This window comes from Schistocerca piceifrons, chromosome 7, assembly GCF_021461385.2.
Source record: "Schistocerca piceifrons isolate TAMUIC-IGC-003096 chromosome 7, iqSchPice1.1, whole genome shotgun sequence".
Classification (NCBI taxonomy): Eukaryota; Metazoa; Arthropoda; class Insecta; order Orthoptera; family Acrididae; genus Schistocerca; species Schistocerca piceifrons.
In genome coordinates, this window is record NC_060144.1 from 232,596,751 (window position 1) to 232,609,701 (window position 12,951).

The 12,951-nt window shown below is 42.4% G+C and overlaps 1 protein-coding gene across 1 annotated transcript in view; it reads right to left on the reverse strand.

Moving 5' to 3' along the window:
• Positions 1-7,698: 7,698 nt before the first annotated feature.
• The window catches only part of LOC124805040 (U3 small nucleolar RNA-associated protein 15 homolog), a 39,569-nt gene continuing 34,316 nt past the window's right edge, over positions 7,699-12,951 (reverse strand). Inside the window, exons 8-9 of the mRNA XM_047265461.1 lie at positions 11,771-11,904; positions 7,699-8,005 (exon numbers count right to left, since the gene is read on the reverse strand). Of these exons, the coding sequence (XP_047121417.1) occupies positions 7,761-8,005; positions 11,771-11,904 (379 nt within the window). The 3' untranslated portion in view covers positions 7,699-7,760. The remainder of the gene's footprint in view (positions 8,006-11,770; positions 11,905-12,951) is intronic.

A 12,951-nucleotide genomic window follows, 5' to 3' on the forward strand; every position in this document is an offset into this window, starting at 1 on the left:
CCTCATTTCCTAATCTAATTCCCTCAGCATCACCCGACTTAATTAGACTACATTCCATTATCCTTGTTTTGCTTTTGTTGATGTTCATCTTATATCCTCCTTTCAAGACACTGTCCATTCCATTCAACTGCTCTTCCAAGTCCTTTGCTGTCTCTGACAGAATTACAATGTCATCGGCGAACCTCAAAGTTTTTATTTCTTCTCCATGAATTTTAATACCTATTCTGAATTTTTCTTTTGTTTCCTTTACTGCTTGCTCAATATACAGATTGAATAACATCGGGGAGAGGCTACAACCCTGTCTTACTCCCTTCCCAACCACTGCTTCCCTTTCATGTCCCTCGACTCTTACAACTGCCATCTGGTTTCTGTACAAATTGTAAATAGCCTTTCGCTCCCTGTATTTTACCCCTGCCACCTTTAGAATTTGAAAGAGAGTATTCCAGTCAACATTGTCAAAAGCTTTCTCTAAGTCTACAAATGCTAGAAACGTAGGTTTGCCTTTCCTTAATCTTTCTTCTAAGATAAGTCGTAAGGTCAGTATTGCCTCACGTGTTCCAGTGTTTCTACGGAATCCAAACTGATCTTCCCCGAGGTTGGCTTCTACTAGTTTTTCCATTCGTCTGTAAAGAATTCGCGTTAGTATTTTGCAGCTGTGACTTATTAAGCTGATAGTTCGGTAATTTTCACATCTGTCAACACCTGCTTTCTTTGGGATTGGAATTATTATATTCTTCTTGAAGTCTGAGGGTATTTCGCCTGTTTCATACATCTTGCTCACCAGATGGTAGAGTTTTGTCAGGACTGGCTCTCCCACGGCCGTCAGTAGTTCCAATGGAATATTGTCTACTCCGGGAGCCTTGTTTCGACTCAGGTCTTTCAGTGCTCTGTCAAACTCTTCACGCAGTATCATATCTCCCATTTCATCTTCATCTACATCCTCTTCCATTTCCATAATATTGTCCTCAAGTACATCGCCCCTGTATAGACCCTCTATATACTCCTTCCACCTTTCTGCTTTCCCTTCTTTGCTTAGAACTGGGTTTCCATCTGAGCTCTTGATATTCATACAAGTCGTTCTCTTATCTCCAAAGGCCTTTTTAATTTTCCTGTAGGCGGTATCTATCTTACCCCTAGTGAGATAGGCCTCTACATCCTTACATTTGTCCTCTAGCCATCCCTGCTTAGCCATTTTGCACTTCCTGTCGATCTCATTTTTGAGACGTTTGTATTCCTTTTTGCCTGTTTCACTTACTGCATTTTTATATTTTCTCCTTTCATCAATTAAATTCAATATTTCTTCTGTTACCCAAGGATTTCTACTAGCCCTAGTCTTTTTACCTACTTGATCCTCTGCTGCCTTCACTACTTCATCCCTCAAAGCTACCCATTCTTCTTCTACTGTATTTATTTCCCCCATTCCTGTCAATTGCTCCCTTATGCTCTCCCTGAATCTCTGTACAACCTCTGGTTCTTTTAGTTTATCCAGGTCCCATCTCCTTAAATTCCCACCTTTTTGCAGTTTCTTCAGTTTTAATCTACAGGTCATAACCAATAGATTGTGGTCAGAGTCCACATCTGCCCCTGGAAATGTCTTACAATTTAAAACCTGGTTCCTAAATCTCTGTCTTACCATTATATAATCTATCTGATACCTTTTAGTATCTCCAGGGTTCTTCCATGTATACAACCTTCATTCATGATTCTTAAACCAAGTGTTAGTTATGATTATGTTGTGCTCTGTGCAAAATTCGACCAGGCGGCTTCCTCTTTCATTTCTGTCCCCCAATCCATATTCACCTACTACGTTTCCTTCTCTCCCTTTTCCTACACTCGAATTCCAGTCACCCAAGATTATTAAATTTTCGTCTCCCTTCACAATCTGAATAATTTCTTTTATTTCATCATACATTTCTTCAATTTCTTCGTCATCTGCAGAGCTAGTTGGCATATAAACTTGTACTACTGTAGTAGGCGTGGGCTTCGTATCTATCTTGGCCACAATAATGCGTTCACTATGGTGTTTGTAGTAGCTTACCCGCATTCCTATTTTCCTATTCATTATTAAACCTACTCCTGCATTACCCCTATTTGATTTTGTGTTTATAACCCTGTAGTCACCTGACCAGAAGTCTTGTTCCTCCTGCCACCGAACTTCACTAATTCCCACTATATCTAACTTCAACCTATCCATTTCCCTTTTCAAATTTTCTAACCTACCTGCCCGATTAAGGGATCTGACATTCCACGCTCCGATCCATAGAACGCCAGTTTTCTTTCTCCTGATAACGACATCCTCTTGAGTAGTCCCCACCCGGAGATCCGAATGGGGGACTATTTTACCTCCGGAATATTTTACCCAAGAGGACGCCATCATCATGTAATCATACAGTAAAGCTGCATGCCCTCGGGAAAAATTACGGCTGTAGTTTCCCCTTGCTTTCAGCCGTTCGCAGTACCAGCACAGCAAGGCCGTTTTGGTTATTGTTACAAGGCCAGATCAGTCAATCATCCAGACTGTTGCCCTTGCAACTACTGAAAAGGCTGCTGCCCCTCTTCAGGAACCACACGTTTGTCTGGCCTCTCAACAGATACCCCTCCGTTGTGGTTGCACCTACGGTACGGCTATCTGTATCGCTGAGGTACGCAAGCCGCCCCACCAACGGCAAGGTCCATGGTTCATGGGGGTATATGACCTGTCATTTCACATATGGCTCTCCATTTGATAGTATAGCCAATTACAGGGCACGAATAGATGGTGGTAGGAGGGTATATAAGGCAAGTCTTGCAGTGGGAATGGTCTCAGGCGTAGGAGCCATAGGGTAGGGAGATGGGTGCAGAAAGAGCATAAGATCTGACAAGAATATTGCAGAGATTTGGAGGGCAACGAAAAGCTATTCTAGTTGGTGGGAAAAATCTCAGACACAGTGAAACTCATTTCACGGCATGATTTTAGGAAGTCATGGCCTTGTTGAAGTAGCTGCTTAATACATTCAAGACCAGGATAATACTGAGTGACTAACTATGTACTCTGCAGTTGTTTTTTGGCGGGATCAACAGTACCAGGACTGGATGTGATGGCCGAAGAAATCTGCTTTTGAACTAAGCTGTTGGGGTAATTACGTATGGTGAAGGCTTCAGTGACAATCGTAGTGCACTGCTGTAAAGGGTCTGCACCCAAACAAAAATGTTTGCCTCAAATGGCAAGGCTGTATGGGAGGGAACTTTTGATGTGGAAAGGATGGCAACTGTCAAAATGTAAGTACTGTTGTTTGCTAGTAGGTTTAACATTGACGGATGTATGTATCTAGCCTTAAGTGATCATAAAATCAATATCAAGGAAAGGGGCATGGGGTTCACAATAGGACCACTCCAAACAGTCCTCTCTTGCCATGATGAATCCCATAACAAATAACATCCGTTCTTTACGAAAACATGCTTTTGCACTATCAAAATTGAGGTCCCACATTCTGTCCTTGAAACCTGCTTGTCCCTTGGAGATACTCCCAAAGGCTTAAGATTGAAAGTCTCTGTTTCTAGATGTAATCCTACTCTATGCCTGGCTCTTTTACAGGTTCAAATACAGTAATCTCTTGCACTTACGTTACTACTTGGTGACCTGTATTCCTCATCCGCCAGTTTCCACTTCACCAGACTTCTCTTCTTCTACGAAATCCTACAGTTATCTGCCCCTCATGTTGCCTTGGATGGTATCACCCATCAAGCCAACTTCAAACTGCAACACCTCAAAAAGCTATACCACCTTCTCCTAAGCACCTCAACAATGGTGATTCCTTTCCAGTCCCTCTGCAGCTCCCCAAACAGCCACACCATCAACCACCACTCCTCTCCTACAAATCGAGCTTGGCCAACCTCCTTAATATTCCACAGTCTTCACCACTGCCTCCCAGACCAGCTGTAACTCAAAATTACGAGAACCATTCACAACAGGACATGGTTCTCAACCTCTCATCTAAATCACTCTCCACTCCTGAGTTATCTGTCTTATCCAAGGGTCTCACTTTCAGCCCTAAACCTGCATTTAATCATGCTACTTTCCTTTGGACGTAATGTCAACTTGAAATATCGCTTTGCAACCCAACCGCAAAACCTTTCCAACAGCAAACCTGACATTGAATCCTGCCTTGAACGGTTCTGACTTGAACTGCCACCACTACCTCAAAATCATCCCCTACAAGCCTTCCAATAATTCCTCACAGTCAGCATTGCTTCACAACCCTTCCTCAGGTCCCAACAACATGACCCTAACCTGTCCTCTGCTGAACTCCAGGCTCTACATTCCCTAAAAGCTGATGACTCCACCATAATCCTCCCAGAAGACAAAGGATCCACCACTGTGGTATTGATTGACAGGAGTATGTTGGTAAGGTCTACACCAGCTGTCTGACACCTCTACATAGAGCATCTGCCATCAAGATCCCATCCCTGTGATTCAAACCAACCTCCAATCCCTCCTAAAAACCTCAGGCCACTCACAATCCATACAACTTCTTACACCACACGACCCCACCTTTTACCTTCTTCCTAAGATACACAAACCCAGCTATCCTGGCAATTCAACAGCTGCTGGCTTCAAAGCACCCACTCTGCCTTAGTTGATCAGCACCTGCAATCCATAGTACAAAGAATTCCCTCCTATATTAAAAATACAACCACTTCCTAGTACACCTGAAATCCAAGCCCTCCCACTCCCACCACACACCTTGCTTGTCACCAGTGATGCCATTCCCTCTATACCAACATCCCTCACATACATGATCTGTCTGCTGCTGAACATTTTCTCAGTGAATGCCCACCTGATTCCAAACTGTGACATCCTTTCAGCTCATCTTAATCGACTCTATACTTACCAACAATTACTTCACCTTTGAGGGGTACCCATACAAACAGATCAGGGATACAGCCAAGGGAACCAAGATGGCTCCTTCCTATGCCAACCTTTTCATGGGTCACTTGGTGGGGGCTTTCCTGGGACCCATAAGCCTTCAGCCCCTGTTTCTTACATACATTGATGACACCTTTGCTGTATGGACTCATGGTGACGCTGACCTGTTAAAATTCCTGGAATTTCTAAATGCCTTCTCCAAATTAAATTTCACATGGTCCTATTCCAAACCCCATGCCACTTTCCTTGATGTTGATCTCATCCTCACCGAAGGCCAGCTACACACTTCTGCCAACATTAAACCTACTAACAAACAACAGTACTCACATTTTGACAGTTACTATCCTTTCCATGTCAAACATTCACTCCCACGCAGCCTTGGCAGTTGAGACAAATGTATTTGTTTGGGTGCAGACACTTTACAGCAATACACCACCATTCTCACCTCAGCCTTCACTGGACATAATTACCCCAACAGCTTAGTTCCAAAGCAGATTTCCCAGGCCGTCATATCCAATCCTGGAACTGTTGATCCCTTCACAAAACAACTTTGAAACATACATCTTGTCACTCAGTATTATCCTGGTCTTGAATGTATTAATCAATTACTTCAAGGCCATGACTTACTAAAATCATGCCTGGAAATGAAATCCATTGTGTCTGAGATTTTTCCGACCACACCTAGATTAGCTTTTCGTCGCCCTTCTGCACCCATCTTCCTACCCTATGGCTCCTACCTCTGTGACCAACCCCACTGTAAGACCTCCCCTATGCACCCTCCTACTACCACCTATTCCAGCCCTGTAATTGGCAAAACATATACTATCAAACGGAGAGCGACCTGTGAAATGATACATCATATACCAGTTGTTATGTAAACACTGTTTGGCCTTTTACAGCAGCATGACTACCACCCAGTTATCAGTAAGGATGAATGGACATAAGCAGAGGGTGTATACCGGCAACACACGATATCCTGCTGCAGAGCATGCTGTACAACATGACAGTCATGACGTTGGTGCCTGTTTCAGCACATGTGCCATTTGGATTCTTCCACCAGATACCAGTTTCTCAAAAATCCATAGGTGGGAACTAGCATTACAACATGTCCTTGGTTCTCACCACCCACCTGACCTTAATTTATGTTAATTCCTTCAGTCTAAGCATTTATTCACAGTAACTATTCCTTTCTTCACTCCATTTTAGTTTTCTACGTCTGGGTGTCATTTCCTGACCTGTCTATTTTTCGCTGTCCCCCTCCCACCTCTGTTACATACAATTCCCTTAACTTTTCATTCTTATTAACTCGTGCATGATGTTTTAGTGGTTTTAGTGATAATCTCAATATTGCATACTACGCCTGTCTTGCACCATAAGCTCTCAGGATTTCAAATCTCGTTCAGTGCAGTCCCCAACAAACAGTCTTTCCTTCTCATCCCGTCTGGTAAGTCTCCCCTGACCCTGGGTTTTAGGTGACTTTTCTGAACTCTGTCCCTTTTCCTAAACATCTCCAGTTCTTTACCTGCACCCCTCTTCCTTCCCCTTCAATTCTTCTGCCAGGAGGAGGAGCCACTGTTTTCAAAAACTTGTAAAAGTTAAACCTTTTATTGTGTGTTCTCCTGCCACCACGTGTTGAGTAGATTTTTTGTCTATCCATCTACATTATTTTGTCAACAATTGATTATTTTCATTGTTATAAAACTACAACAGAGTTACACAAGCTGTGATGATAATCTTGGCTGTGATTGCTTTCTCTCTCAAAGTATTCACCACCATTTTGTATAATCGTTGTCCTCTACTGACTCATAAATTCCCATGTGGTGACTTTAGCACCCAATAAGATAAAAAAAAGATAACATTGGTTTGGGCAGTGTGGTGGATGGGTCACAAATCACCCCAAAAAAATTTGGAATTTCCTCTATGGCGTGGCCCTACTTTGTCAACTAAAAGAAAGACACCAGATGGTTGGTGCAATGTACATACACATTACAGGTTAAGGTTGCAAACAAGAATCAACCCCTCCATATCCCAGAAAGTAAGAGCCATGAATTTCCTTTTCACTGGCATATTCTGGGTTTCTTCTTCCTTGAAAAACTTTGAGATTCCCTAGGCTTCATCTCAGTGTCAGATCCAAAGAAGTAAATCAAAGTCTCATAATGTATCTTAAGGGTCAATAGCACTGTCACTTTTTGTGGTGTCACCGCCAGACACCACACTTGCTAGGTGGTAGCCTTTAAATTGGCCGCGGTCCGTTAGTATACATCGGACCTGCATGTCGCCACTATCAGTGATTGCAGACTGAGCACCGCCACATGGCAGGTCTAGTCTAGAGAGACTCCCTAGCACTCACCCTAGTTGTACAGCCGACTTTGCTAGCAATGGTTCACTGTCTACATACGCTCTCTTTTGCAGAGACGACAGTTTAGCATAGCCTTCAGCTACGTCATTTGCTACGACCTAGCAAGGCGCCATATTCAGTTACTATAATTACTTCAAGAATGTATTCTGAACAGATAATATTGTGAATCATGTACCGCCAAGAGCGACGTTCATCATTAATGGATTAAAGTTAAGTATCAAACTAATTACGTCCGCTTTCTGAATTCTCATTCCTTGTCATGTTCCAGACCTCACATCAGTATAGTTCTTCCCTCCTCATACCAGACTGCGTGAGCTAAAACATGTGCATTTTGGCCTCCACTCGTAACACAGTGTTGGCTCTTCTGCTAACACAAAACTTTTGAGTTGCTTCAAAATTTTGGTCATGTTCCACACAGAAATAACAGAAAAAATTTTCTTTAAGAAAACTCGTATATTGAAAATATGTACAAAAGTAATTTACAGCACAATGAAACTATTCAATTTTAACATTAACAACTGGATTAACTTGGGCATTCTCAGATGGATACAATTTTTCTGTTGTGAAGCGGGTTTCAATGTTCTGCTCTCCAACACTTGCTGCTGAGAGAATAAGCTGAAGTGCTCCTTGCACTTCTAAGAGTTGTTTAGTCAGCTCCTCCTCTTTCCTCAGTTTCTCCGCAAGGACACTGCACATTTTGCTAACCTCAGGGTCCTGATCTATTACATCCTCGTAGACATCTGCAAATAAGATATATTTTAACTTATTTCTTACAAACCTTAATTAGTTGCATGTTTATTTGCTTCAACTTCTGATTATCTCAGCATCAGTCTCTCTCAACATCCAAAGTACTAGTGATATTGTATACCATGTCTACCAAAAGACTGTATGCATTTTGCAACAAGTCGGATTTATACTACTTTCAAATTATGCCCTGAATTATGACAGCTCCACATGAACACTTCCTGTGCAATATCATGGTGTATGTGGGTAGTCAAAGTTTGAATTATCACCTCAAAAAATACAGTTACATAATTAGTTTTTTATTTGTTTACAGGTACATCTGCAGTCCCGACACACAATTAAATCCCCACAACACAGCATGACAGCATACCTTTAAATCAACCAAAAGTTATGGTGCAGCTCACTGATAAATTGGTGTACTGTGCTGTAATTCACTTTCTACAGCAGTAGAGAAAGTTGCAGCTCTATCAGACCAATTTAAAGGACATGTATAGCCATTGGATTTGCCTGCCACAGCAGCAACATTTCTATTGCTACTGGAAACTAATTACTGATGTGCTGCACCATATTGTTTTGGCTATAGCAGTATGCTACAGTACTGTGGCATGGGGATTATAATGTGTAACAGGACTGCAGACACGTACCTTTAATTTTTGAAGTGGTAATTAAAATTTTGTGCCTACATCTCAAATTACGTCACATCTAGTCATTTAGCAAGTGTTTAGTATTTGAGTAAGTTGGAATACATTAGAAATTCTCAGTGTCTTACGCAGAGCTAACTGTATCAGATCCGGAAGACAGATTCCAGAATCTTTCAAAGCACTGCAGTTATGGTGCACCACAACTGAAGAGTATTGGGATTAGTGTCAATTTGGGACACACACACACACACACACACACACACACACACACACACACACACACACAGGAGCCAAAACATTATGAAACCAGCTTAAGAGCAAATCTGGTTCACCTTCAGAATGCAATACAGCAGTGCTTCTGTACAGCATGGGTTAAAAAAGTCCTTGTTAAGTTTCCAGAGGACATAGGTTGCAATAATATTCATGTAGTCCACAGCTATCATGGTGTGTTAATTCCTACAACAGATCCCTTGGAAGACCAGGTGAATCTCCCCCCATCATGCATCCACAATGCAGTGCATGTTTCAAGCAGCTGTTCACATGGATAACAGTGTATTCGGACATGACCATTAACCTGGTGTAACTGTGATTCACTTGACTAAGTGACACATTTCCACTAACACATGGTCAAATCTCGAAGATCCTGTGCCTATTAAAATTGCAACAGACAATGTTGTTGGCTCATTATGGGAATGCACAGAGATCATCTGCTGTGGAGCCTCATGTTCAACAATGTGTGCTGAAAGGTGTGCTCCAAAATACGTCTGCCATTTTACTGTGTTACCGGATCAGCCACATATCACAGCCTGTCCTGCTTTACAGAGTGAGCAAGTATACAACCTCGTACACTATGTGTCTATGTCCAACTCCTTGTAGTCATAGATTCACTGTCCTTCAACAACTTTCCAGAACTTCTCATGCCAGTGGTAAGTGAACATCTAACCATTTCTGCCACGTCCGAGATGCTTGTTCCCAGGCATGGAACCTTAACAATTTACCCTTGGTCAAAGTCCATTATGTCAATGGAATTCCTGATTTGCAGCACACATTGTCACTAGAATGATTCCTCATTCATCTCCCTGCTCAGTTTATATGCATTGCTTACCTACTCACATGCCCTCTACATCACCATGCATCATGCAGTCTTGCAGCGAGAAGTGGTTTAATATTTTGGCTTATCATTGCATGTGTGTGTGTGTGTGGGGGGGGGGGGGGGGGGGGGCTGCATGTGGAATGCTGTACACTATGGTCTCATCAACAAGTACAGCTCTCTAACGAAAGGAGCAGCTACTGTAAAAAAAGTTATGATTATAATTCATTTGTCTTATAGTATATCTTCCTACACACAAACATGGAGGACCTTACGGTCTGTGAACACATTATTTCTGTCCTCAAACAACTGAAACTCCTGGTTGTAATAACAACAATGTAAGAAAAATACAAACTGCTATTTACCATAAAGACGACACATTAAATTGCAGGCAGGCACAATTAAGAGACACTAATAGATTGTAAGGAACTCCCATCCATGCCTTTCAGAGAAGCTGGTGGTGGAGGGAGGATCCAGATGGCTCCAGTAGTGAAGCAGTCATTGGAAGCAAGCATGTTATGTTCAGCTGCATATTGTGCCAATGGGTAGTCTACTTTGCTCTTGGCCGCAGTTTAGCAGTGGCTTCATCCTGGTGGACAGCTGGTTGATAATCATACCAGAATAAAAAGCCATTCATGGTTGCAGCAGAGCTGGTATATGAGACGGCTGCTTTCACAGGTGGTCCGGCCTCTAATGAGGTAGGATAAGCCTATGACAGGACTGGAATAGGAAGTGCTGAGTGGGTGAATTGGACAGGTCTTGCACCAGGATCTTCCACAGGAATATGACTCTTGTGGCAAGGAATTGGGATTGGGAGTAGCATAGGGATAGACTAGGATGTTGTGGGGGTTGGAACCACTTTGGGGGGAGGGGGTTGGGGGGGGGGAGGAGGATCTTGGGTAGGACATCACTTATTTCAGCTTTTGATAATATGTAATCGAAGTCCTGGCAAATGATGTGGTTCAGTGTTCCAGTCTAGGGTGGTAATGGCTGACAAAGGGAGGCACTCCTTTGTAGCTAGCTGGTTCTTGGAGGGTGGTGGGACGATAGGGAGTGTGAGGGGAAACGGAATGGGAGATCTGTTTGTGGACTACGTCTGAGGGATAGTGCCTGTGTGTAAATGCTTTGGTGAGACCCTCAACACACTGCGCAAGGATGTTCTTGTTGCTGCAGATACACCATCTCCGGATGGTAAGGCAGTACGGGAGGGATTTTTTTGTGTGAAAGGGATGATAGCTGTCGAAATGCATGTATTGTTGGTGGTTGGTGCATTTAATGTGGACAGAGGTGTGGATGGAGCCACCAGAGAGGAGGTGGTCAACATCCAGGAAGGTGGCATGCTGGACTGAGGAGGAGCAAATGAAGCAGATGAGAGAGGTGTTGAGGTTGTGAAAGAATGAAGATAGGGTGCCTCGGGCCTGAGTCCAGATCATAAAGATTTCATCAATGAATTTGAATCAGACTAGGGGTTTCGCATTTTGGAAAGCTAATAAGGTTCTCCTCTAGATGGCCCACAAAAAGGTTGGCATAAAAAGGTGCGTGCTGGTGCCCATGGCTGTGCTGCAGATTCGTTGGTATACCATCCCTTCAAAGGAGAAGTAGTAGTGAGTTAGGACAGAGTTAGTAAGATGTATGGGGCATGATGTAGTGAGTTTGTGTCTGAAGGACATTGGGAAAGCTTGTGTTCAGTAGGTGTAAGACCATGGGCACGAGGAATGTTGGTGTACAGGGAGGGGCGTCAACAGTGACAGCTGCATTCTTGTCCAAGCTGCTGCAGACAGCAGTCATGTGCACGTGAGATGTGCTTGCTTGTGTGAATGAATGTGTGTGTAAGAGTCTTTTAATTGTACCTGTATGCAGCTTAACAGGTCATCTTTACAGTATGTACCAAGGCATGAGATTGTTGTTATTTTTGTCTTCATCATTTACTTCTAATATTTTAAAAGCTACAATGTAATATACTCAGAAAATCTCTAATATCTGATATAACAACTATAGTCAGCATATAAAATGTTATATTAAGTACTAACCCATGAATATGTTGGTAACATCAATTAGTATTCTTGTAAATTTGTAGTCACCTATATACTTAATCAGAAATCTTAGAATGGTTAGCAAAGATCTTCCTTCTCTTCCAGCAATTGCACTCCGCAAGGCCTTCCGCCTAAAAAAAATGATAAAAACAAATTCATTAAAAGATTTTTATACTGGTAACTAATGCACAGAACAAAAGTTAGAAATTGGAGTGTTACAATAAAAGGATGTCAGACAGAGAACATTGCCTTTTGCTGGGAATACTGAGCTGAGCTACACAAGAGTGCCTGTCCTTACAGTTTAACCTATGTAAGCTCACAGGAGCTTTATAGCATACCTTAATGGACTAACATTCCTGGAAGAAAGATACTATGGGGAAAAGGCTTAGAGAATTGTTTTTAGAATGAGACTCATCACTCTGCAGCAGAGTGTGCACTGTTTTCAAACTTTCTGGAGGTAAACCCAGTTCACCAGTCCAGGATTCAAATTCAAAACCTCACCCTTCAGGAGAAATGCTTTCACTGACTGAGTTATCCAGGCATTAGGACCTGACCCGGCTGCCCCAGACCAACACATAGTAAACTACCAGGAAATTCCAAAAAAGCACTCACTGCTTAGATCGCAGCTAAGTCATTTCTCTGCAACATCGTATCTTTCCAGACAGACAGTCAAATAATGTAAGCAGGAGAGATTCTTAGAAGTCTGGAAAGTAGAAGAGTGGTAGTGAGTCACACCTGAATAACTCAGTGATAGCATTGTCCACAAAAGGTAAGATACTAGTTTCAGGCCCCAGTCCACACAATTTCAGTCTGCCATGAAATTTTAATGTAATGTTGTCTCACTCAGTACATTTTTATGACCATTTCATTCACTTGTGGATGGACACTGATGGACAAGCCATCGAGAGCCAAAACTCAGAACCAGCCCATCCCATTAACATCACAAAATCAATATTCTACAAGCCAAGAAAGCCCAGGACATACTAAACACAACACAAAGTTTTCTGATGGAAAATCAGCTCTACAGTATGATGTGATCATGTATGAGGGTATTTTGGAAAGTAAAGATACACCGTACACCAGAGGAACAGAAGGGTTTTGGCAAGCAAGCTGGCAACACTGATGTTAACCTTGAACCGTTAGCTTTCTCCTTGCAGTTGTTTGGCAGTTGAACGTTG